At 40.9% G+C, this 27,416-nt stretch overlaps 1 protein-coding gene across 3 annotated transcripts in view; it reads left to right on the top strand.

Moving 5' to 3' along the window:
• Positions 1-27,416, top strand: part of myo9b (myosin IXB) — a 51,054-nt gene that overhangs the window by 9,593 nt on the left and 14,045 nt on the right. For 2 of the 3 annotated variants that reach the window (XM_029499367.1, XM_029499364.1), the window contains exons 2-17: positions 8,508-8,731; positions 8,846-9,065; positions 9,382-9,891; positions 19,104-19,198; positions 21,507-21,569; positions 22,857-22,956; positions 23,261-23,361; positions 23,691-23,820; positions 23,893-23,982; positions 24,120-24,236; positions 24,387-24,521; positions 24,747-24,868; positions 24,985-25,126; positions 25,279-25,474; positions 26,001-26,076; positions 26,605-26,697. In XM_029499367.1, the coding sequence (XP_029355227.1) occupies positions 8,571-8,731; positions 8,846-9,065; positions 9,382-9,891; positions 19,104-19,198; positions 21,507-21,569; positions 22,857-22,956; positions 23,261-23,361; positions 23,691-23,820; positions 23,893-23,982; positions 24,120-24,236; positions 24,387-24,521; positions 24,747-24,868; positions 24,985-25,126; positions 25,279-25,474; positions 26,001-26,076; positions 26,605-26,697 (2,351 nt within the window). In that variant the 5' untranslated portion in view covers positions 8,508-8,570. The remainder of the gene's footprint in view (positions 1-8,507; positions 8,732-8,845; positions 9,066-9,381; positions 9,892-19,103; positions 19,199-21,506; positions 21,570-22,856; positions 22,957-23,260; positions 23,362-23,690; positions 23,821-23,892; positions 23,983-24,119; positions 24,237-24,386; positions 24,522-24,746; positions 24,869-24,984; positions 25,127-25,278; positions 25,475-26,000; positions 26,077-26,604; positions 26,698-27,416) is intronic. The other variant, XM_029499366.1, reaches the window with a different exon arrangement.

The raw sequence follows: 27,416 nt of genomic DNA, 5'->3' as shown, positions 1-27,416 counted from the left end.
TGAATGATTATATTATTTTCAGATTTCATGTATTAACAGGAAAATTAAATTAATAAGTTTAAGGTGTCTTTTATGCTAAGGAGCTAGTAGTCTCTTAAGCAATTTCATCATACTGTAGTTGTCTATCACTGGTATAAACAAGTCTATTAATCCAGAATAGTTTAAATGAGTGGTCCAGAAAGCTCTCAGGAATCCACTGTCACCACCGTCGAGTGAGGAATCCCAAAGCAACCAATCAGACTGAGCGCAGACTTCTGGGTTGCATTAAGTCAGACATGCTATGGCCTCACTGGTCTGGTGTATTTCATGGGGACGCTGCTGCTTTGAATATAGAGTTTCAGCTCATCACTCTGATTGGAAACATACATTTCTCTTCTTTTTCTTGGTTGCTATGCATCCTTTAAACCCTTAATTAACCAGTGGATGAAAGAGCTGCCGTCTTTTCAAGGCAGATCTTTAAGGCAGGGTTATTATTGGAGGAGAATCTGCATTTATATTTGAATGGCAGCATCACTTTGCTTCTTTGCAGGTCTATCCAACAGGTTTTGAAGGCATTGTCTGTATTGATGGCTTTTCAGGCCTGCTCACTGGGGCTTGTCCTCTGGAGTGTCTGCCTGGGTGGCAGTATGGTGCAAGGTTATTATATGTAAATCAAAAACACAAGGGCATTTGCTTTTATGGTAAGCACAGTTTCCTGAAAACTGAAACTCTCTACTTTCCTCTGTTCAGTGCAGCTTGTCATCTGGACCCTGTTAAAGCAGCAGTGCCAAATGTTTGGTGGTGGGGAGCAGGGGGGGGTGACCAGCAGGGGGTTGAAGGGGAAACATTGGAGGGCAGCCTTGTGGGGGAGACAGGAGTAATGGAGGGAAAGAGGCACACTTTAGGTAGCAGCTAAAAATGCAATGTTATGGCAGAGGTATATAGTGGGGAGACATGGGGGAAATGGAGTCAGTCTGTACCTGGGGCTCTTGGATTACTGACCTGCTGTGAAATGTACATAAAATAGGAGTCCATAAAGCTGTGGCTGAAACTAATGTTCGATTGCCTCAAGCAATGGCCGAATGGACTGACGCATGGAGGAGCAATAGAGCCATGATTTGAAGTTGTTTTGAATTAAGTTGGCCCATTTGTTTGCAGCCAGCTGTTGAGTTCACCCCTCACGCTTGACTTGGATTGATCTGCGTTTAATGCAGAGGTCATACCTACCTCAGAGGGATGTCAAATCAACAGCTGTACCACTTGTTTGTCAATATATGACTCAGACACGTGATGTTAGGAGTGATGGATCAATGCGGTGCACTCAGATGACCATGGTGTAATTGATTACCACTGTCAGTCACTATCACAGATTTATGGTAAGCAATTGTTATGGGCATCTGGCTAGCTTGAACTCTGTTATGGTTTAGAAAGCAAAGGAGTCACTTAAACGTGGGAGATAAATGTATAATGTTCATCTCAGTTTGGCATGATTATTATTTTTTATTTTTATTTTTTTTTTCTATTTCTGCTTCTTTTTTTTTTTTAATCTTCCTCTTGAATTAATTTGCGGTAGAGAAGAGGATTTGACCATGAGCTAGGACTCCACATTGAATGAATAGGAGAATATCAACAAGTCAAAGGCTGGATCCCTGCAGCTCCTCCCTTCTTTATCCTCTTCTTTAGACGGAGGCAGCAGATGCTCCTCAGCTCTGGTTTTATTGTTTGTGGCTGGCCAGCCTGGGAGCTGACTGGGATGAGGGGGGGGGGGGCTTTTAGAGCCCCTTTTTTTTTCTTCTCTTTCCTTCACTCTCTCTTCACAGTTCTCTATCTGTGTTTGTCTTATTGAGCCCAGTTGGTGTCTGCTGGATGAGTTAATTCCCAGATTGAGGTTTTGGTCCCTGTAAACAAAGGCTGCATCTTTCAATAGGCCACATGGCTGAAGTGGGAGGGCTGTGATCCATTCACAGCCTCTTTGGGTGCATCTGCACTTCCTTTAGAGACTCAACTCACAGGCTGATTTACCACCACTCAGCAACAACAGGAGCAATCTCTCTATCACGCAGGACCTGAGTACATTTATGAATCCTAAGAGAATAGACACACACTTTCATGGGCTGAAAGCCATAGGGAGCGCACAGAAATGCACACTCAGTGAATTTGCACTCCTCTTGCCTCAGCTTCTCATTGTGCCCAGAGGACAATGCAGCCTGCCTTGGCAAAGAGCCAGCCCCTCTCATCTCCATTAGCTCAAACAGAGAAAGTTGTAGTGGTGATGGATACTTTGGTGGCCCTAGCTCCGCTTTCTGCAGGGAAAACATAAGACCTTGGTCTACATCACTGTAGCCAAGCACACAGATGTACCCTGGAAAGTGCGATGGTGCGACCTGGTGATCTTTCAAATGTTTGAAACTTATTGCAAAACACAATGATTGCGTTTAACTTGAACACAGATGTTCAAATGGTTAACCTCCCCAGCCCTACAAAGACTTTGGCTGGTCCATCATTACAAGCACGTTAGTGGAACAAGGGTAGACTAAACCACAGAGCTTTATTTAAATTCTAGTCATGGTCTCGGGATTTCCAAGTATAGAAGGATTACCAAAAAAAACTGATTGATGAAGCCATAATGCATAATTCAAAGTCTAGGAATGAGAGATACCGGGCAAAGTAAGATTGTGAAAATGTGTTAAACATTTCATTTCGAAAGAGAAGTGACACAAGTACTGAGGTTCTTTTCTTTCCACAGCAAGTCTAAGTGTAGACACAAGTTTAAGTCATGTCTTCACTTTAACACAACCTGCTCCCCCTTAGTGAGTAAAATTCTTTCAACACAAAGGATTGAAAGTGAATTTACTATGTTCTGCTCAGTTTTTGACTGGACAACCACAAACAAATGAAAAGAGCTTTTGCTTTTTTGTCCTCTGTAGTCTCTTGGTCTTGTCTTTTTCTCTCTTTGACGCTCATTGACATTGACTATGACTTGATAACATGTATTACTTTTTGGAAACAACAGTAAACAATATCAATAAGTGAGTGTTTAAAGTTGATCACATTTCATATTAAGATGCACTACATCTTAAACTTCTTATGTTTGTTTTGATCTGTTTCTTTTCATGCAGGAAATTTTGGAATAGATGGCTGTAGTTCAGGTGGTTTACCTTGAATCGCAGGGGTCCCTCTCTAGAGTTTTCCTTGTCTACATTGTTTACTTCTTGAGCACATTGAAACCAAAATTACTCCCAATGGGCATTCCCTGAGGGGAAAAAAACCCACTTCAGATAAAGTTTTGGTGCCTCCATTCTTTTGTGGAGCTGCAACTGACAGTATTCCTTCGCTATGATTTTTTTGCTGAACATTTAAAGAAAAACATCTGTGGTAAAAATGCCAAATCACAATTTCTTTAAGCCCAAAGTGCCATTTTCAAATGACTTGTTTTGACTGACTAACATTTCAAAGTGCAATATAGTTATACAGACCACAACAATACATGGCTTATTGTCATCTAAGTCATCTACTGCCTTCTACTCCCTTTCAAATATGAATACAAATTGTACCATTAGATAAATAATTCGCTGATTAACTTAATGAAACTGTACATAAACATGGGCAAAATGTAAACAGGCTTTAAAATTTAAGTTTGAATGACAGCTTTTGAAAATATTGGGCACACTAACAGCCTTTTGTGTGCCCCTAACTGCTGCCAATGTCATGTCAGTGACTAGTCAGGCCTATATTGGGAGCTGCTTGCTGTCTTGACTCATGAGATAGTCCTCTGTGATGCTGAAGAGGAATGCTGGAAGTCACCATATCTTTGGTCCACACATGCACTGGTGATGTCATAGCCTACTTTTTTCTCAGTTACCCCTGTCTCTGCCTGTGTGTTAGGGGAGGTGAGGTGTAAAGTTAGGGAGGATTGAGAAAGGGTTGACAGTAAGAAGCAGAAAGAATATTCTAGGTTCATTGACCCCAAATGTGTCACTGGGTCATTCACTTCCTGCCAGATCATAGTCAGTCAGTGATGTTTCAGCTCTGACTGGCTGCTCTGTTTACATACTGTATCTACATTAGTGGAAGTGTGAAGCGGTCTTGGGAGGTTGTTAAGCAGCAAAATCTTGTGTCTGCAGCACAGACTTAGGAGCACAACACTGAAGGCTTTCACACATCTTGAAGTGAGATCATAAACACTACAACAACCGGCCATATAAAGGCAAAATATTTCTTTGCTCGCTCCACTAATTGGCACTGTAGACTTACTATTGCTCCTCCTCTTCCTCCGTCCACTCTGGGTGGAGCCTTTCACAATTTCTTTGGAGTGTATAAGGAAAATGGGATGGGAGGTGGAAGAATTGAAAGGTGAATAATGTCTGGCTGGCTTAATTCACTCTGTCAGTGATTTGTGTCATTGCCAACGGTTTGTTTTTTTTTCCCCCACAGCTGTTATTCTCCTCCTGCTGGGGTAATTATTGTATTTAAGATTGAGTTTTAGTTTTATTCAGAGACTGTATTACTTCTCTTTTAAAATTGTGACCATCATGATTTTAGGGTACGCAATGAGTCATAACTTTATAATTTTGTTGTGTTGATACCACGGTGCAATGAGATGATGACCACCCCCTCCCCCATGCCCTCCAATTACTAGACAATAACTTCCCTGCAGAGGAGGATTGTCAATCAATGCAGCAGTCTGGACATGTGTGTGTGGTTTAAAAGAAAATATGTGGTTTAAAATTTTATAGTTAAATAGAAAGTTAACTATAAACCTTATTTCTGCATGTGTGTTTTACAAGCCAATCTTGCATCTATTTTCCTGATGAGTGCACAGTGACTGAAAGCTTATTCTCTTTGATCCAATAATTAGGGGTTAGCTGGGATGAAGTTAACAGGGAAGTGTGGTGCCTCTTTTTAAAATGTCTAGTTTAAGGGGCTTGTTAGCTGTTAATGCCTCCTCCTGCCCATAAGAGCTAAAGGCCCCTCTCCACCCGTCGATCTGAGTCCTGCACTCTAGTGTTGCCCGATCAAGCGATGTGCCAGGCTAAGCCCACACAGAGCAGACAACCTCGGGTCTTATCTATGGAATGCTGGGCATCCTCACAGAGGATCTCCTCTGCATGCAGGAAGCTGTATTATCTCAAAGCCCCCATCTCCTTTGATTGTCCCCAGGGACCTCCCACTTTTCTGTCTCGCTTTTAGATTTTTACCTTTCTCACTCACTGTCTCTCTCCCTCTGCCTTCCTTGCTTTTTCTTTGTTCAATTTTCACTCTATCACTACCATTTTACTCCGGTAGCTTTTTTCCCTTGAAAAAGGAAATGCCTTTTGTCATTCACACAGATGCTGTCGCTTTATCTTTGCTCTTCTGAGACTAGTAGAGAGAGCAGCTCAGGAGTTAAAGGAACATATTTAAAGCAGACAGAGCCTATGATGGAGGATAATGATGATGGTGCCTTTTGTGGTCTCTTCAGTTTTGCATGCCTTGGCATTTTACTGGCCTGCATGTTTTAGGGACTGTGGTCAGCCGGCTTGGCAAAGGCACAAGATCATGAGTCTCAAGTTGCTTTATTTTTCCTCTAAATCCCTCCTCTGATTCAAGAGTTGGCCTTGTCAAGATGCCCCAGTTGTGTAGTTTTTTATTTGATTCATCTGTAGGATATCGTCAACAATGTAATTTGGATTTGATCTACTACTATTTCCTGTTTATTCATTTTTAATTTTTTATGAGTAATTACAACCACAAACTCATGCGTCATAGGGGCAAATCATAATCAAGCTTGGGCAACTAAAAATGATCAATTACAGGTAATCCAGATAAAATGGGCAGGTGTTGTGTTTCCAGCACTCTGTGGTTGGATTTGGTACGTCTTGTTGGTTAACACTGTTGGGTGCAACTGTGCGATTTTTAATCATTAGAATTTTCCATGGTTTAACTATGGTTTCTGTGAAATTAATCTCTGTAATGGAGAAATGGAGATCTTGATATCATAATTCATGCAACTGTCTGTTGAGCCCCTTTTCCTTGGGCCTGCTTATTTTTGGCATATCTCAGACTATAATGTTTCTTATTTTTCAAGTTGAGAAAATAAACTGTCTCTGTTTGAATGATAAAAGTGATAGACTAAAGGCTTTCAGGGCTCGACCCTGGATCAGGTTACCAAAGCAGTGCAGTCTGATTTAAACCAGGTTCCTGGTTTCCTCAAGGGGGTTTACAGTGTGCACAGCATGCATTACAGATCCAAAGCCGTGGTACATGATCCATCATCAGACCAAACTTTACCCAGCTGCTGTCACTATGATTCACACACAACTCTAGGTCAGTAGTCTGCATTCATTTTTTTTTTTTTCTACAGATGACATTAACGTAGTTCACATTCCTTCCTTGGCTGTGATTCAGTTTGATGTTAGATTGAAATACATCAGCACTATTTGAAAACAGTCGACTTTAAACTACTCAGAGGTGTTCGCAGGGCGTTCCGTTTAGTGGTGATGATGTAAAGCTGTCATTATGTCAGTCTGGCAAAGTAACCACAGCAACTAACACTGCCAGTAATTTCGGTGTGGTGTAAAGTGAACTTGCAGTTATACAAAGAAGTATGGTTGTACAATGATTTGAGTGCAAATTACAGAGCAGTGTAGCTGTACATGGTTACTCACACTAACTGCTGTACAGTAGGTTGTGCTGTGGAAAGCTGCTACACAGATTGTAGTTTGGTATCTTTGTCTTTTTAAACTTGTTTTCTTTGTGCTAAAGAATCTTGTGTTCCTGTCTGAAACGTGATGTCACTCAATTTATCTTGCATAGGAACTATTTTTATTTTAACAATAGAGTGATTAAAGTTGTGATTAGATTTATCTTATTTCATTAAAGCTTGTGTTATAAGACCTCACTCATTCTGGTAAAAAAAAAATAGCAATACAAATAATGATAATCATTTACAGTAGAAATTGTCACATTTAAGTTTTTATTACACCTCATCTTACTGATTAATACGCCATCAACCAAAGTGATTAGTTTGAAAACAGATACAGTGTTGTACATGAAAGGTCTTGGTGCATGTCCTCGTTGACTCCAGTTTTATGGCATTAATGCTGGTCTTGTGACTCAACAGTCAGACATTCATCCTTTTAGTTTGTTGTAATTTAGCTCATAAAAGACTCTGGTACAACCTCAAGGCTGTCACCTCAGTGAGGAAATTGATGATATCCCATAGAAAGGACTGAACAAATGGTCCACCTAGGGCTCTGTGATGTTTTAAAACTTTTTGCATTGGAACTTTGCCAGGCCCGGAAAATTGAGTTATGCAAGGGTGTTGAGATGAGTTGCTGTGGGGGGAAAAATGTAACTTTAACCTGCCGCTGAGTTGTACATCATGCATCACTGTAGGTGTCTAGTGTGAGAGTGAATAGTGTGCAGTCATTACAGTATTTGTGGTCTGACCAAATGTTTTCTGTTTTTGTGTCTTGGTTGTTACCCTCAAGCAGAGAGGTTCACTTCTTGTGCAGCAGCTGCAGCGAATGATAAAGTTGCAGTGGCTAAGTTCAGTGATAACAATCAGTCAGTGCCATCATCAATGCACATCAGACTCTAGTAACTTCTACTCTGAAAAAGTGTATTTTTTTAGATGAAGAAAAAAGTAGAAAGTTGGTGTTCTGTGTTCTGTCGACTACATTAACCCACCAGCTTTTCTCAGTCAAACATCATCAAACAAAACATTTTGAAGTTTGCTGAACCGTCTGAAATGGTGGTACTTTTTCTATAATGTTTTTGCCTCTTGTGTCCTCGGGTAAACAAACAGAGTAAACAAATTATGTATTGGTATAAGCTGAGAAAAGGGCTGTTCCCTGTTTATTCAACTAAAGATCAGGAAGCTAAGATGTAGATTTAGATATTTTTTGGATGAGACAAGGCCTTAATGCAGACAGATTGTTGAGGCCATGCCCCCATCAAATTGTTAGAGTTGCTTGCGAGAGCCCCTTTTCTCAGATATCTCACATCTCTGTATTATGAGTTGCGTTATGTGAAGCATCTAAAATGCTGAGAGTTAAATAGAGAGTTTCCCATTATTTTGTTCAAATTTTAAAATGTTTACTCAGAGCTTTTTTATATTATCTATAATACTTGTTTATATTGTTTACATTATCTATTGTCTAATTCTATTTCTTCTTTTTACTGATGCTGCTGTAATAATGTAAATTTCCCCACTGTGGGACGAATACAGAAATATCTTATCTTACCTAAAGACACCTTGTTTAGGCCTTTAGAGAGCTCTTGTGCTTTATATTGGACACTGTTCACTATCTAGACTGCCTTCTTTTCCACTGCTAATAAACCAGTGCTGAGTGTTTACTAGGACCAGATAACTGATAATTGTTGGCCAACTATGCCAACAATTATCAGTTATCTGGTCCTGATAAACAATCTTTGCATCCCAGATACTATAACAATAAACTGAGTTGTAGTTCCCTTTTATCATGGTCCAGTGTCAATATTCAAATTGATCAGATTGATGAACATTGATTGATGGACATTTTCAGGTGCTGTGTGGTGAGAGGGAAACAGTGGGTACGGCATGCTGAGGCCAATCCCCCTGGCTCAGGATGAGTGTCAGAGATGGCGCTGCCACTGTGGCAACGAATGCTGGGGGAGAAGGAGGGGGAGGAGGTGGACCAGCTAACCCTAACGATAATGATGGCCGCTCATACCTGCTGCAGATCTACCCCCGGCTGGCTGCCCTGCCCTCCACCTGCTGCAACCTTAGGTGAGTCTTCAAAGATGTTCCTGCTACAGAGTGTTACAGCAGCATCAACAATGAAAAGTGTTAACATTAAGAAGTATTCGTCAAACTTATTAATTGCCTTTATCTACGTTTCAGAGTGCAGAAGGATGCAACAGCTGCCTCTGTAATCTCGGATGCTGCCACGGCACTGGGGCTGGACCCTGGCCGCTTGTATGTGCTGGCGGAGGTGAAGGAATCTGGTGGGGAAGAGTGGGTGCTGGAGGCTGGTGACCTTCCAGTGCAGAGGTTTCTACTGTGGCCTCGAAAAGCCCAGGAGCAACACCCTCAGAGTCTTGGCTTTTACTTCTTACTACAGGTAGAGGCAACAGCACTCAGTTCACTCATTGTTACACATGGTGGACCACTTAGAAATGTCCTCTAACTCTGACTATTGCGTACTGCTTTTTCCTTCCCTCTCTTCCTCTTTTTTTGCAATTTCCACTGCCAAACAAAAAATACTTAATGGCCCTACATAACATCTTACACACAAATGAAAAAAGGGAATAAGTTTTAACAGGATATATAACAGGAGCTCAGTGTAAAATGAGCTTGTCCTAGAATATTTTAACTCTCTCAGAAAGACTGTGTTGCAAATTGTTTCACATCTTATTTTATTTTCCTCCCGGATCCAGGAGAGGAACCATGATGGGTCTATCCATTATGTCCACCTTCCATCTGTTCTCAAGGAGCAGGAGGTACAGCGACTAGCTGCCAGGGGCTTCCTTCCACCTCCACAGGATGATTTTGCAGACCTCTGCAACCTCCCCATCCTCAATGAGGATAGGATATTAAATAACCTGCGCACACGCTTTCACAAGAATAAGATCTACACGTATGCAGGCAGCATCCTCATCGCCATTAACCCCTTCAAGTTCCTGCCCATCTACAACCCTAAGTATGTCAAGATGTATGAGAACCACCAGCTGGGCAAACTGGAGCCTCATATTTTTGCAATCGCAGATGTAGCCTACTATGCCATGCTCAGGAAGAGGGTAAACCAGTGCATTGTCATCTCTGGGGAAAGCGGTTCAGGCAAGACCCAAAGCACCAACTTTTTGATCCACTGTCTGACAGCGCTCAGCCAGAAGGGCTATGCCAGCGGAGTCGAGAGGACCATACTGGGGGCAGGACCAGTCCTGGAGGTAAGATGCTTATTATCTAACAGTAGTGTTGGAAAGTTCCAAGCTGCTACAGTCGCTGGGTTGACAATCATCCCATTTTGAGGTATTTCACCAGGTAGCAGCAGCAGGTATTTCTGTAGACTAAACAGACATGAACAGTTTCTATCAAGTCAGCAGGAAAGCATATACAGGCAGTGTTACTGTTGTAATTGTTACTCACTCTGGTTTGAAGCCGAGTGCTCTGACCTGGTTTAAGGAATATGTTAATTGGTGAAGAGAAAAGCTGGTGCTTTCATCTGAATGAAAGCTAGATTATGTGAGGGGAAACAGGTGACTCTGGTAGTTTCCCATCAGCTCTGAGCATTTTACCTCTTTTTCTGATGAGTCATAAGGAATTCTTCCAATAACACTGATGACAGGTTATTACTATTTGTGCCTAGTGTCTTTCATGCAGTGGCTTAAGTCTTCCCTGCAATGCATTTTGATCTTATCTCAATGCACTGCAATTTTGATTTAGACGGGTTTGGCCTATCCAATGACAGACAGGGCTTCCTTAAAAAATGATTCAACAGCTGTTTATGTTGCCATGGAATGCAAAAGCATGCACACATACACAAACACAGGCAGAGGATGCAAAATAAGAGGGTTATATTTTGAGATTATTACAGGGGACAGTAATTGTAAGCATCATATGAGAGTATCGCATCACATTCACTGCTGAGCAAATGTATTCCCAGCCTGTGACTCAATTGTGCTTTCATACATGGACTAAAGTGATGTGGACATAAGGTAGTCTGGTCAGTGTAAAAGAATATAATACAAAGACTATGGTTTTGTTCAGAAAGAAGAAATGAAAAAGAGGATGAGAAGTTGCACCATTTACCCTTTTATGTGGCCTCTTGCCTTTTGAAAATACTGTGGGAATCCACAAAAGATGAGGCCATGTCTTAGTTCTCTATCTCTACATACGTTTGAGCAAACACTGATGTTTCTGATTGTGTATTTGCAATGTAAGCGCTTATTATGTCTCCCGTTTACACTAATGGATTGCTTAACACTATTTTCAGGGGTATTTGGAGTTTTTGACCATGAAACTATGAACAATTTAAGTTTTATTTGGCGCTGTTCTTGCTTCTGGTATTTCTTTGCTGCTGTTTCGGTCAGGTGACTGTGCTTCTCTTCCTGCTTCCTCCTGAGAAATTGCATGCTTGTACTGACTTGCTGTCTGCAACCATTAATAGGACAGAATAATTTGTATCACTGCCATAGTGAAACCGAAAAGTCAGTGTAAGCTACAGATAGCTAGTGGGGAAATCAGTAAAGGAGTAAAGAAGGAGAACTGATTCCCCCTCTCCCATTCCATAATTTTCCTCTTAAAGCAGTTCAGAATATTTGTGTAAGGCGTATCACATTTTGCAGACTGACAGACACACTGACCAACAGTCTGTTCACCTGAGTCACACAGACTCTTTACTTTGTTTAGTAGTCTGACTAACCAGGGTGAACAATTGTCTGAATGATGACAGAAAGAAAAGGTTGTGCTAATCAGACAAATGCCAGTAAATTGTGAAAAGTACTGATTGAGTGAGTAGTAGAGTGATTAACTGAGTGAGTCTGTCTGTCTGTAAGGCAGTCTTTAAGCTGTAGACAGTTAAATAGCTAGGCCTCATTGCAAACTACAGCTCTCTGTTTAGTGACAAAGGCAACGTATCTAAATATGAGCAGACAAGTAGACATCTGTTAGCTTTTAGATTGTTTAACAAAAAATGGCTGCATTATTACACAGTATTGTTTCTTCTCAAGTTAAATCCTTGAGCTACGTGGAAAAGAACAGAGTTGAGTTGGTTTTGTTTATTTTTTTTATCCCTGTAATAAGAAACGGGGTCTCCTCTACTTCCACATATGCAAGAATTTACCTCAGGTGAGACCTCTCGCAGGGTTATTATTGTGAAATAATTTTCAGCAGTTATAACTCTCATATCAGTGTTGTTTTTTTGTTTTTTGTGTATGTAGGTCTGATTGAAAGTTTAATTCAACTTAATAATGCGCATCTGCAACACTGTGGTCCGCCAAATTACGCATAATGTTTTTGTCTGTGGTGTTCTGGGTGGCATAGAAGTGTTTGACCCCAGGCCATGTGGTGTTTTAGAGCGCTTCCTGTGAGCAATCTTATCTGGATGTACATTTATGAGCACAGATATATAGATTTACTTGAAATTAAATGAAGTTCTGCACAGGAAATGTCAAATTGAGTTTCACCTTTGCTTCTGCAGAAGACAAAAAGCAGAAACTTGTACGCAGATTCTGTTTTGACCTTCCTTGGATTTGGGAACTAACGACTCTCAGGCTGATCAAGAAGTAAATCTACATATTTTTCAGTTTGATTTTGCAGTTGTGTGGCTAAAAATAGAGCGTTTAGCCAGAAAAGCCCTACAAGGAATGTGGTTTATTCAAAGTACAAAACTGAGCTGAAAAGAGAAAATCCCCTGATCTTTCAAAGTTCAGTGCACACGATACTTGGAAACAGAAAAACATGAAAAACGAAATTGGGTGGGAATTGGCCACCAGCTATTGGCTCAGTTATCAATGGCAAGAACACAGGGTGGGAACGACAGTAAGTTTCAGCCATGGTGCATTCATTCATCTGTCACATCCCTATCAGCTCCACACCCTCTGACTGTACTGGAACCATCACTCAGAAGTTCTGCTCCTGTTAAGATGAACGTGGATAACCATGTCGGTCTCATGATGTGTGTCAGTCCGTCAGAGCCTTTGGTTCCAGATGGCTGATGGAGGGAAGAAGGAGGAGGTGATGGAGAGATTTTCCCCTCCATCAGCAGAGTTCTGGTCCCTCTTGGCAGTCACGCTGACACTCTTCTGTTCACTCCCAGAATGCAGTGTGCGTGTTAGTCCAGTCCAGACCTGTGGTTGCAGAGCAGACAGGACGACGGGTCTGGTCTCTGCTGGCCTGGTCAGTGGAGGAAGTGGAGATAGGATCCCATATGTGACCAGTTTGTCAATCACCCCGGATGATGAACTGCTTGACCTCTCCCCATGAAGCAATATAGTCTCATCAATTATTTGGAAAAGCTTCAGCATTACTGGAGGCTGAAGCTTGTAATGTTTTTTCCACATTATGATATTGTAAAACGCCGTCCTAGTTAGTTACGTGAAGAGACTCTTTTTGACAACACCCAGCAGCTTTTGCAGCACACTCCTAAGATGGCTGACAAAAGTCGCTTTATAGAGGAAGCAATAACTCTCTGAAATTATGTTCCCCACAGTTTCTCTTCACACAAATAGCATTCTTATGGTGGTTCCTGCCTGACAACTTTCAGCTGAGGTTTTATATATGGAGTGTCTCCAAAAAGTCTATTTTGAGGCAGGTTTACTCAAATGGCGGAATTTCGCTCTGACAGAGAGGTTTTATTTGATTCTAATTTGATTCTTCTGGAAGATGATCAGGTTACAGTAGTGGAAAAAGCAAAGCGTGTGTGTGTGTGTGTGTGCGTGTCTTCAAGCTATAGGGGAGGTCTCTAGGCCCGGGTCACATTTTGAGGAGATGAGATCATTGTTTGTGGTGCTGGCTGTGGGCTGTGGTGCTGGCAGATTGAATGACCCCAACCTGAAACCATTTTGAAAAAGCTTGTGTCCTATTCTGTTCTATTCTATGATTCTTTCCCTTTGTTGGTAAGATTTCTTCTTATTACCTTCCTGTCATTTGAAAAAATTGGGTCTCTGCATACAGAAAGGATCGCCAGCTCTAAATTACTTGTTTTAAACTTTCATTTGTAAACTGGTCCAACTGGTTGATCCTCTGTTACATGGCTCGTCTGGTGCCTCTGTTTCTTTATGCCAGGCTTCCCTGGCACGTAGCAAGAAAAATATCAGGAGTTGTATGTCAATAGAGGGGAAATGTGAATTGAATTTTTCTCAACAAAGTCTATTTCAAATAAAACTGAAAGACATTTCCTTGATTGTATTTAAACAATGGGTTTAAAATGTACTTGGTTTTATGATCCATGCAGAGTTTCATTCATGCTTTTAAAACTAAAATGTGGACAATGTTACAGCTTTGTAATTGCTCCGGTAAAGAGGAGAGAGAAAACGATGAAATCATAACCTGGAAATTTTGAAAGCAACTGTTTAAGTCTGGGGAGGAGTCTGCAGAGGACCTGAGTGGTCTGACTGCAATTTTATATTGCATTTGTAAAAACATAAATACATTGGATGAAATCTAATTTTGTTAAGTTTAAAAAATTTAGCAGCCACACAAAAGATGAAAATACTGAGATTATACTCATTGTTTTTGTGTTTTTGCCTCTTCATTATCTGAAAGTACCAATCCAAATAATTTACTTGGAATAAAAGCTTTATTTAGTTATCCAAAGTAGTCTGAGCTAATTCTTACAAAAAGGAAACAGTTTTGTCTGGACAGTTCTGACCAAACCTTGCTCATGCTAAAATGTTGCAATGTTGCAATGCAAGTCTATTTTTTTTAACTCTCTCCTCCGGTTACTGTTGTTACTGACTATGAAATTAAAAAAAAAATAAATAAATGATGAGACACGTTGATTACGTATGGCCTGCAAGTTGTTACAAATTGTTGTTAAACTGCTGCTAAGTTCCCAGTTTCCTTCATGCCACTCTGTCTCGCAGCTTCAGACAGGAAGCTCCTATCATCCGGAACCCTCTTTAACAGGAAGCAGCTACGACACAGGAAGTAGCAGCAGTAGTTCTCGCTGCCTCTAACCCAGAGCCTTTAAGGGGGTGGATAGACCAAAGAATTGTATTGTTGTTCAGGAAGTTGCAGAGGAGTTGGCCATTCTTTTTACTGATCCATTGTCCATCTCTTAGTTATGGGTTGCACCTCTTTATTCCCCAACTATATTTGGTCAGGCCAGCTGGCTTTGTGTGCTAGTCTGGGTAAAGATGGCATTATTTAGTTGCTGCCTCTAAATGATGCACTTGTCAGATGTATCTGGCTGACACACACACACATACACACGCACACACACACACAGTGCTTACTGTAATCACATTACACAGAGCCATATTGAAGAGTTGTACATGCATTTCCTCACCAGACCACATACAGCTTACTTGTAGCAGCATGCTGTAGGCCACTTCCAGGCCTATTCACAGTACTGAGGGCACACCACAAGCTGGAGTTTGATGTGGTACCCATGTAGACATGGGTGGAGCTGCTTGAAATGACTCCAATATGGTAAAATACCAGGCTACAAGAAGAGCAAAACTTAATCCTAACTATTCAGTTGTTTTCATTTATTTATTTATTTTTTTTATTTTGCCTTTGCATGCGTCATGTCCTTGGCATTATCTCTATCTAACAGGCACATGGGGGTTTAACAAAATGTTACACAAAAACATTAACTTTGATGCCAGTACAATGATGCTAAGGCATTTTTTGTAACATGTACATACTTATTTCTGTATTGTAATGCTGGTGCAGGAAGTTGTCCTCTCAGTTTTCCAGCATTTTCTAATAATAGCAATCATCTGTTAGAATCAAATCTTACATACGGAAGCAATTACAGCTTTTTTCCCTCCCTACCAACTCTGCCACCACTTTATTTCCACAATGTTTTTATGCAATACAAGTTTGTTTCCACAGCAGTTGACTTACTCCAATGTAGTTGTCTTGTGATAACTGAAAATCATTTTCATACAAAATTTACTGTCCTACAATTGGCTTGTGATAATTTGTCTTCTATATGTCAATGTGGGAATGTTTTAAGACTGCAGACAACAACTGTTGTTAGCAGCTGGTATAGTAACAATGATGTGTGACAGAGAAATAGAATTGAAAAAATAAGCAAAAATTAGTTTTTATTATGTCATTTGTCAGTCTTCCAATGGACTGCAGGTAATTTCCTGCGAAACAGTACTGCCATATTATTTGGTTGAAGGCAATGAATACAAACCTTATTAATACTTGCTTCTGACCTTCTTGCAGTAAATTCAAGTGATTCAGTACAACCACATTAATGGAGCATGCACCATTATTGAATTGTAGCACCAGCCCGTCTGAGCACTATTGACACCATTATTGTACCTCCAAAGAATCAATTCTTTGTTAACATTTCAGTTGAGTTAAGCTCCATGGATTTAAGTACAGTTGATGGGATATAATGGCAGCTTGAGGCAAGGCCAAGCATAGAGGAGGATCTGTATAAGGAGGTGATTACAATCGATCACTGCCAAGATCATATGATCCCACCAAAGCATTTTTCATAAACAGGACAACAGTCATTACTTTGTCACAAAGTGCCAGTGGGGTTTTGCCTCAATTTTACAGTTACCAGTTCTTACATAGCTCAGTAGCCTAATACTAGGTTCTCCAGTTTAACCTGTTATTGAAGAGTAGAACAATTTTAAGTTAGACTTAAAGAACATGACTGATGTAGTTATGGGGAATTAAGTGTACGCTGTTGAATATAGGAGCATGTGCACTCAGAGGTTTGCTGAGTTTTTGCTTGAGCGCCTGCCGTTGTCCTCTGTGAATGTGGGAACTGTTTTTGTGGCAGTTGGACTATTGAGAGTCCTTTTGTGAGCGTATCCATGCTGTTGTGAGGTGTCGGTGTCAGACCCTTGGCAGCTCCTGTGGAAACATTTAACTGAAGCCCTTTTCAGCAGCTAGACTTTGAAGGATGCAGTAGTGCCTCCATTTTATAGCAATAAGAGCTAGTACCCAAGCAGCAACTATAGGATTTTACTAATTGGAAAAAGGGTTTTCTCCCTTCTGTTAATTTTTACAGCAATTTAAAATGTTGAAATTAGGCAAGAAGAAAAGAAAGAAGAAGTAAAAAGCAAAATGGGGGTGGAGGAGTGGGCTACAGAGAGTGTAGGGGAAGGGTGATGTTTTCATGGGCGTCTAATCCTCTGTGTAATGTCAGACCATTTCCTTCCACATATATTTGTTTCTTCATGTTTGTGCAAGTTTACACTTGGCCTAGCATTTAATTTCTTTTTAAAGTCTGTAATTTATACTTTCTCCTCTCTGCCCCACTTTCTTGTTGAGACGAACAGCCCATAAACTGCACTCTTCCAGAGACACTCCCCTAGTTCTGGTTTGTAAGGAGAAGTGTGTGTGTTGGGGGGTGGGGGCTAAATGGAGATGTGAGAGTTCACTCTGCTTGGTCTGGCTAATGAGGAGGAGATGTGCAGGGGAGTGGGCTGCCAGTAGGGCCAGTTCACCACAGAAATAAACTGGCTGAGACAGCGTCAGACATCATGAGAATGCCGCTAGATGTATGTCTCTGCAGCTCTGCATACGCACACACAGATTTATAAATGACCTTCTTTCTGTTCTTTGCCCCTTCTCCCACTATTTCTCTCTCCTTTTTCTTTCATAAACTCCTTTGGAGCTCCTAAGAATGCACATTAGATCACGGTTTTCCATGGACACGGTTTGGCAAGCTGTTGCTCCACTTCCTCATACCTGCTGAGCGTTCCAGCCAATTAGATTGCTTGGTAATAGGCATGTTTGAATACGAATGATGCTGTGACATGTTTAGCATTCCCTCTGTGGTGCAGCTGCCTGGACTTTGCAGAGATTTCCCAGGGTTTTGTGCTCTTGGCTGCAATGTTTGCAGAGTTGGGGTAATCACAGCAGTACTGGGCACAGTGGGCAGCAGTGAGCACTCATCAGCCTTAAAACACACTTAACTGGCCTTCTAACCTGTGACAGAAAAAACTCATACTTTGTGACCTTAAAACGCAGGCAACTCTTTATTATGTATGTATGTGCATAATGTGGTGCGTGCGTGTGTGTGTAAAAGAGGCAGAGCATAGTCAGGAACTTTGTCTAAGCAAGACCAAGTTAGCAGATGAAGATGGATTATTCTGATCATCAATAAGAAAAACCTAAATGTCTAAAACATTAAAAAATGCTTTTTACTTCCCCCATGGATGATTTTAGTGCATTTAAAAATAAAGCCCAGTCCCATGTTATACTGGTGCAAATGGGTAAAGCAAAGAAAACAAGGAAAGAGGTAAAGAACTAATCCTGGAGAGCTCAGTAAGAGCAGCGGAAATAAAAGTAGGGCAACAGTTCTTCCTAAGAAATCTCAATCAGACCCTCTAGGTGTGTGTGTGTGTGTGTGTGTGTGTGTGTAATAATCCTCAGCACCATTATATCAAATTTACCCAGCAAGCTTTGGAAGCTACAATGTGGTTCCTATTTAACATGCACTGAGTCAGCTACCCCTGCAGTGGCCTTTTGTTGAGTGTCTGTGTGTGTATCTGTCTATCTGTAACCATGTGAGCATGTGCATCATGAAGGGAAAAAAGGAGAGCTATTCTATTACAGAGTCAGTGCAACAAACAGGGCCCCTCAGGCTGGCGGCTGGGCTCCTGGCTGGGTTAGCTTTAGCCTGGGGCCTGGAAAGAAACCCTGGTCCTTTCTCTTTCTGGTCTGACTCTGCTCCACAGAGCGGCTGCCCCAACCTCATTTATCATCTCTGACCTCTGCGCATTCCCTCTTTTTTAGCTAGTGAAGAGGAGAGTGAGAAGGAAAAAGATCTAAAAGGGGGAAAAGGAAGAAAGAGATGAATGGGAAGAGAATGAGTGCAGAGTACCAGAGGAAACGAGTCCTCTGCAGATGCTTGCCCCCCCCCTCCAACCAGCAACATGCATAAACACACAACCATGCATATACATACATTCACATCCCCACCCCTTCTGTGGTCTCCTCTGCTGTTTAAAAATAAGATTTAACCCTTGATCTCTCCTGTTTCTCTGTTGCCCTTACGATTGTTGTTGTTGACTTCAGTAGTGCTGAAAGATGTGCTGACTTAGAGGTGCATTAACTAGTACATCCATATAAGGTCTGAAACTGTTAGCAATTTGGCTTTAAAACGTCAACATTGAGCAAGGCTTAAAACAAGCCTGATGTGATCGTCTGGAATCATAAACAGCTCTTCCTGTCTCTCTTCTTGTCTGTGTTTCATCTCAGTCTAATTTAGGCTTTTTCATCATAATTACCTGACTTATTAATTTGATAAATGAATTTATATTAACAAGAAACACGGCAGTGGTGATTATGATAGTCATCTGGAAAAGTCACTGGTTTTATTAAATAAATGGGGGGATTTGAAGAGAAGAAAAACAGCAAAATGTCAGAATGATATACTCAAGAAAGATAAATAAATGGTAATCCAATGTATGTTCTGACTTAACGCTATGTCTCTGTGTTCTGTTATCTTTGCCAGGCCTTTGGGAATGCTAAGACGGCCCACAACAACAACTCCAGCCGCTTTGGCAAATTCATCCAGGTTAATTACTTGGAGAGTGGTGTGGTCAGAGGGTGAGTAATTAACACCTTTTGCATGAATGTTTGTGTGTTTAACCCTTTTCAGGGTATGCTTAATCAAGCCTCACCATACAGGGTAATTTAATGAGGAATTTTCTGTTCTGCATCCACTTCCTGATCCTTGTCATCAGGGACTTCTATGGTTCTAAAGCCAAAATATCTTCCTCTTTGCTCTTTTTATGGTTGATCATATGGTTCCTCCTCTTGTGCATTGTGTGTGTGTGTGTGTAGAGACTTAAAACTTTCGACCACTAGCATGTCCTTCCTGTTTCTCTGTGCTCAGTCTCTGGTTTTGGACTGCATCAAAGTCTGGTCAGCTGTACCACTTCCTCATTTCTTCATGAGGAGAGCGGAACAGCTGTGAAACGCTGTGTCTTAAATAAAGACAACATGCTATGCTAAAACTGTAACATAGGTAAGACTGAAGGCTGCAGAGGATAGTCAACAGATTATTCCGACAAAGGACTAATAGGGCGAGTTCCCTTTCATATTTGTGAAATGCAAAAGTGTCATACTAGAAAGAAAATTACATTTGAACAAGTCAATGCCTGTGATGACAGCTGTGAAAGTCCACAATAAGTGTGACTCCTCAACCTGATTATCCCCTCATGGCACCAGGTTTCATCATGCTCTATTGAATTCTGTTTCCTGAGAAGGGCTGGTAATCAAAAAAGTGAGAGTTGATTTTAGATGCATTGGGTTTTTTTTTGTTCTGTAAACCAACCTCACCCACACAAGAAAATGCTAAAAACGATAACACCTCACATAGTTTACTGTCATTTCAGGTGGTAGTGCATCATTCTGTTTGACATCAGTCGAGGACCATCACAGCCCTGCTCTGTAGACCTAACAAAGGCAGCCTGTCTATCTCTCTATCTCCAGTGGCAGCCATTCAGACAGTCAATAGAAGAGATTAACAAAGGGGGAAGGCAGCCGTTAGGCTCTGCTTTCACACTCTCTCTTGTACACACACACACACACGCACACACATGCACAGTCTCTTAATATGAGTGAAACTAATTCTCCCTTACTGGGATCTAAACAAGATGGAGCCCGACCTTGAAAAGCAACACCCGCTTTAGTGGAGGTGGAAATACACGGTGGTGTGTGAATGACAGATGCCTGAAAGCTCACACACGTGTGTGTAATGAGACTTACTTCTTTCAAATAAGTTGTCTGATATACTCTATAAGCTAAATGCCAGTCTGGAGTTTGTTGAAAAAAGGTCAAAGCTCCTGTAAATGTGAGCTGTTGTCGGATCTGCTCATGTGAGAGTTGGCCTTTCACACTGTCTTCAGATTGCACTCTCAAATCCCCAATATGTATATTTCATGTTTAGAGCTGCAGAATTGATCAAATAATAATCAACTGTGCAATAAAAAAACAGTCATTTTTTTATTTTATTTAATTTTTTTGTATTTCCTGTGAAAATTATATATATCACATATTGCAATAGGTACCAACAGCATTATGATTGTGCAACTCAAATCATGATGTCAATATGAAACAAGCTTCATATTGAAAATATATATCTTTAAATTTCTTTGTTTATGGGAAATAATCTTTAGCATTTGTATGTAAAGCCCAAATGTTTTTAAATTTTTTTAATAAAGAATATTTTAAGAAAAAGAGAAGTGTGAAGTTAGTGTACCTTTACAGTAGATGATATGTCAATAATGTAGTCATCAGCTGTAGCAGCTGAGCACTGTGATGTTTCTCACAGCACATCTTTATTTTTAGTGTATCATGAAGATTGGCGTCAGTGTTGTTTTCGCCTGGCTACAGAAAAAACAACTCTGACTTATAACATCTGATCTAGACAGGGTTATGGCCTTGGCCTGCTGTAGTGGGTAACTACCAGTGCAAGCAGCATATCTCATGACTGCAGTGGTCTGAAAGCAAAACTCTCTCCCTGCAGTAGCCTTCTAGTGCTTCCAAATCATACAATAGAATAAAATAAATAAATCCCAGGGTTGTCTGGCTTGTGTTTTGTGTGTGTGTTGCTATGCTGCATGTGTGCTGGTCTATCCCTAACCCAACTGACAGTCAAATTATCTGTGTGCTTTCTTCACTTTTTAGTTGCTCTGGCCATCTGCCCTCCTTTGCCCTCCAGCTCCTCCCTTCATTTTTATTATAAACCTACTTTCCCATATGACCTGAAAATATACACACACACTCAGGACAGAGCTGAGTGAATTCTGTGTAAAGTGATTCACTGTCGTAGTTATTCTCCTTCCTCTATTTTCTTGTCCTATTCACACCACCTGCAATCACCCACCCATCTTCCTCTGCCTTTTTTTAGAGCTGTGGTGGAGAAGTACCTCCTGGAGAAGTCTCGCCTGGTCTCCAGAGAGAAGAACGAGAGGTGAGGAGGAGGAGTTTCTCTCTGGTGCCTGTACCGATTGGATACGTTCAACTGAAGATTTAACATTTTCATGAATACTTAAACACCCACGTACGGACATATTCAGACCTTGTAGACTGAGATATTTTAATATATCTCTAAATCATCATCACTAGCTCCACTTTGAATGTAGCAGTGATAGATCATACTGAAATAGTTTGGGTTAGTCCAGTTTTATTGAGGCAGCCAGTGATTCCAATTTGTATGAGTTAAAAATTAACCATCGCTACACAAACAGATGACCCAAAGAAAAAAAAAAATGACTTTCCTGCAGCAGTTGCCACGTTGTCACTCCCTCTTCTGTCATGTCACCAAAATTTCTGTTACTCACAATGATATTCACTGCCAACTAGATGCAGTCAGATGCTTATTGTGTGACTAAGATGCAAAAAAGTCTTTTCTTTTTTTCCTCCCTTTTTCAGATGTGCTTTTATATTTGAGTCAGTCAGGGTGTTAGGGAAGTGACCAAATCCTCCTCCATGTTTTTATTTGCCCTGTGATGGAGGTGACTGATGAATGAGTCAAAGGAAGAGACTTGACAGATTTCAATGACCACTAGTTTACATTGCTACAATGAAACACCTGAAAACAGCTTTTTTTGTGTGTAGGCTAACCATTGATGAAATAGAAAGCTTTATTTAAACTACACAAGCCATTTTCTATCCTTCCACTTCGCAGGTAAGGTAAATCTCTAATGGGAATCGGTCCTTAAAACCAAACCTTGTGCAGCCCACTCAGCTGATGCTTAATTAGTAGTTTCCTTCCACATTTTCAAAACCATATGTTGTCAGCTTCTATTTCATAATCCTGCCTCCTTCAGGCGATTACCAGTATATTTTTAATATCCAATCGACATGCTATTGACAGAGTGCCCTTCCTGTTTAGTCTTGGAGTGAGTCGACTGCGTCATGTCACTTTTCCTTAGAAATAAGTGCATAAACTCATTGCACTTGTGCTCCAGCGCCTGTCTACCAACCTGCCACTGATAACAAATGGAACACTGATATTCAGATCCCTGAGCTCCAGACTCAAGACCTTTTTCCTAATATCTTTTTTACAATGCGTTGACTCTTTGTTTATCACTCACACTTTTTCTTATTTATGGCCTTAGTCATAGCTCATTCCCACTGACAACTGCTCGCCAGGCAATAAAACAAAGAAACAATGATTTGCACATGTGAATTAATTAATCCTCTTAGGTTTTTGCCACTGGATCTCACATGTAAATGTTGTTTGTTGTTTTTCCAGAAACTACCATGTGTTTTACTACCTGCTGTTGGGAGCTTCAGAGGAGGAGAGGAAGGAGTTTCGGTTGCTGCCTCCTGAAGAGTACTTCTACCTCAAGCAGGTACAATCCATTTAAACAAAAAAAAAAAAAACAATGTTTACACTCATTGATATTAATCCCCCTGTTCTACGCTTTGAATGCATTTTAACCTGTTGTTCTAGTTGGCCTGGTATTCATCTGTGCAGCCTCTGAATAACACAACTGCACACGTGTGAACTCCTGTCTTCGTTTAAATTCCTCTCGAGCCAAACCCTCTGCTTTATTCACCTCTTTATCACCTGGTCATTTTTTTGCCGTTTTGTGCTTTTCTTTTCATTTTGTCATCTTCATAGACGCCCTGCTAACACCCTGTATTTCCTTGTAGCAAAATTTTAAGATAGAAGACGAGGAAGACCTGCGCCATGACTTTGAGAGATTGCAGCAAGCAATGGAGATGGTTGGCTTCCTTCCAGCCACCAAGAAACAGTACGCAAACTTCAACAAACACATAATGCTGTGTGTGTGTAACCGGGTGTAATCTTCTTCCAGACATTGCGAAGTAAAACCCTATGCCAAACCATTTTTCCACTCAGTCCTGTATTTTTTTTTTTTTTTTTTCAGAGCATTGAATCACATTACCAAAAATACAGAACAGCGTTTTTTGTTTTTTGTGTTTTGTTTTGTTTTTTTACATTTATTAGAGACACAGTGATGACACAGTGCTTTTGTTCAGTGTGAACATTAACATTTAAGTCATGTGAGTGTGCTGCTGCTGCTACTTTGTTATTTTTATGACTCGACTTGTTGTGTTGCAGGATCTTTTCTGTCCTCTCAGCCATCCTGTATCTGGGCAACGTGACCTACAGGAGGAAGTCGACGGGTAGAGATGAGGGTTTGGATGTGGGACCACCAGAGATCTTAGCTACACTCTCTGACCTGCTAAAGGTAACATGATTGTGTCTGTCTTCTTCTTCATCTGGTCTTTGAGCTGTGTGTGACTGTTGGTGTCCCGTTCAGGTTAAAGAGGAGTTGCTGGTTGAGGCACTGACAAAGAGGAAAACAGTGACAGTCAATGACAAGCTGATACTCCCTTACAGTCAGTCAGAGGTAGGCAAGACATCCCAAAAACACAACATATTATTAATGCCAATATATTTGTGGCTTAGTATGTTAGTTTGTTTTGTGGGTTTTTTTCCATCATACATGTGCTTGATTGATGTTTTTGTCCCTTTCTTTCCCATCAGGCTATCACAGCCAGAGATTCCATGGCCAAGTCTCTGTACAGTGCCTTGTTTGACTGGATCGTCCTCCGCATCAACCATGCACTGCTAAACAAAAAAGACATGGAGGAATCTGTCCCGGTGAGACATTAGCACTCTCCTCACAGCCACAGAAAATGCACAAAAACTGATCCATGACGTAAACATGTCAACATTACAAATTGACAATGATCATGTATTCCCCTTTCCTGCTCCATGCAACTCACTGGTGTTCACGGTTCTGTTTTTCAGTGCTTGTCCATTGGCGTCCTGGACATATTTGGCTTTGAGGACTTTGTGACAAACAGCTTTGAGCAGTTCTGCATCAATTATGCAAATGAGCAGCTGCAGTATTACTTCAACCATCACATTTTCAAGTTGGAACAGGTGAGCAGTTCCCTCCTTGTTTTGTCTTATCAATATTCTTTTGTTTTCAGGAATGGGAGTCAATGTTAAATTAACTGTCATATCAAGTTATTTAGAAAGTAGGACTTGATGAAAACAGAAAACAAGCAGAAGATGAAAAACAATTACATCTATAACATTCTTTGTGGTGAATTAGTTCATGTTAAAAGATTACATTTCTTGTCTTTATCATCCTGCCTCATACAGGAGGAGTATCAGGCAGAGGGAATCACCTGGCACAACATCGACTACACAGACAATGTGGGCTGTATCCATCTCATCAGCAAGAAGCCCACCGGTCTACTGTACCTGCTGGATGAGGAGAGCAAGTAAGACTCTGTTCCATTTATCTGTCGTTGACACATATTCCTATGAGTTTATTTTGGTCTATTTGAAGCTGTCCATTTATCTGTATTCTCTTTCCCTCTCTGTGCCTGTGCTTTAGTTTCCCCCACGCCACTGATGAGACATTATTAGCCAAATTCAAGCAGCAACACCAGGGTAACAAATACTTTGTCCCCACACCAGTCATGGAGCCTGCCTTCGTTATTCGCCACTTTGCTGGGAAAGTCAAATATCAGATCAAGGTAAGATGGACAAATAAGACAGAAGTAACATAAGATCTATTTCCATAACATGAAAATAAATGAAAGACAAATAAGTTATTGGGTTTGAAAATGCACTTAAATAAAACCAACTAGAACATTCGTAACACTCTTGATATCTTTGACCTCAACAGGATTTCCGGGAGAAGAATACAGACCACATGCGTCCTGACATTGTGGCTTTGTTGCGGAGCAGCGATCGTGCATATGTGCGGCAGCTCATCGGCATGGACCCTGTGGCCATGTTTCGATGGGGCATCTTGCGTGCCACCATCAGAGGCATTGCTGCCTTCAATGAGGCTGGGCGCTCCTGGGCCACCAAAACTTCAGGTACATCCTCCACGGATCACTGTCAGCCATTTCTGGATAAAATAATCCAAAAAGTTGTGTGCTTTTTTTCCCCCCAAGGATTGTGGGTTAAATATAAAAGGTTTGAGGTATCGCAGATGTCTGGTCATGTGAAAAATAAGTTTGGGAATTTGCTACTTAAGCGCTGTCTGAAAAATAAATGTCACATCACAGCTGCATCCTCAGCCCGAACTGTATACTTAAAGTTTCTGACTACTGCCAGATTTCTCCTCTGTAATTAACTTCTCAGGCCATTGCATAGAAGAATATCAGGTCCAAACATGAGGATTTTCCCGATTTTCTTTACAATTCTCAAACCACCAGACTATTTTTGTTCTTCCAGATGCAGCCTCGTGGAATAAAGATATTCTAGAGACTGTTAATGGGGCTCAACAGTGTAAACAGCAAAAACTCATTCGTCTTTGATTCATGTTTTGTTAATGCTGCTTGAAGGCCTGCATATGATGGATAGTACATTAATTGTGAATTTTGGGTGTGTATTCTCCAGGTGTTGTCCGTCCAATATCCAGAACTCCTCTTGGAGAGCTTCAACGGTCCAATGCCCCAATTGAAAGAATGTATAAGTAAGTAATGTTAAAAAGATAGTGTGAAGGTTGTCTGATTGATCTCTCCTGTGTTTGGGTTGGTTTTCTAACTGTTAGGTCTGCTAGGTTCTTCTGGGCGTGGACGTGGAGCAGACGTGGAGTTGGTCCTGTTGAATTTGTCTTGAATAACATTATTACTGTCCACTTTCACAAAGGTTATTTTAAATAGTGTCGCGCTCTCTTTTTCCACACATAAACCACACAGCAGCATATCTTCAGTTTGATGGTGCACGTTAATAATGAAGGAAAAGTGGTTGACAAACTATGGGCCTCCTCATTCATTTTCTGGTGCTGGATGAGATGAGGAAGGACAAAGTCAGACGTGCTTCCTGTTAACAGTTCATCTGAATTACAAAGGTGTACCTCATTTGACCTGAATCCACAAAAAAGATATCTTTTGACATCACCCTGACAGACAAATCCTCCTTCACCTCATCTCAGTCACCCATATCCTCTCCACCCTTTGGTGACCCTAGTGTGTGTGGTTCTCTCCTCTCCCCTCCACAGACGAGCTTCTATGCTCGATTTCTGCTTTGATCACTCAGAGGAGCGCCCTCTAGAGGCCTTTGAAGACATCTTTGCTAGCTATGAGAGTAAGAAGTAAGTGAATTTGGGTGGACAGGAGAGCAGAATGAAGACATGAGGCCAAGCAGGAAGGAAAATGTGCTTTGTGTTGAGTAAAAATAAAAATAAAAAATACTGGTTTCCTCCATTCTCCAAGATTGCCTCCATCTATAATAAAATCTGGATCTTTATTTACTAATTGAATCTTTCCTTAAAGGGGGTTAGTATAGTACTTAAATATTGCTCAACCTCACTGTAATCTCCTTTTTTTTTTTCTGTAGCTGTGATAATCTCTCTCCTTTCTCACATTTATTATTCTCAGTAAAGAGCACAGGAAGGTGTTTGTGTTGGCCTACTATGATTAGCCACCCAGCTCACTCACACGAATTGTGGATGGCTGGAAACACAAATGTTTTTATACACCTATAATGACCCCTAGTCAAATAGACAGACATTAGGGAGAGCTTTCTCAGAAGGGAAGAAAACCATGGATAATATTTTTTGATCAATGGGCCCTCTGAACTTGACTTTCTACTCTTCTGATTTCAGTTGTGGAATCGCTGGGTTGTGTTGTTTTTTTTGTTTTTTTTTAAAGACTGACACTGGTTGTTGACCCTCTAAGCATATTGTTGAACAATCCAGTCCCCTCCAGATCTGAAATAAGCGAGACGTAGAAATGAAATTCAGTGTGACTCCTTCACTGTGTCTGTGGCCCATTCCTTCACTGCCTCGCCTCCTCTGTTTTCATGGTCATT

The sequence above is a fragment of the Echeneis naucrates genome, chromosome 4 (genome assembly GCF_900963305.1).
Source record: "Echeneis naucrates chromosome 4, fEcheNa1.1, whole genome shotgun sequence".
Classification (NCBI taxonomy): domain Eukaryota; kingdom Metazoa; phylum Chordata; class Actinopteri; order Carangiformes; family Echeneidae; genus Echeneis; species Echeneis naucrates.
Note: the sequence above shows the minus strand (reverse complement) of the source record. Positions and strands in the feature narration are given on the sequence as shown.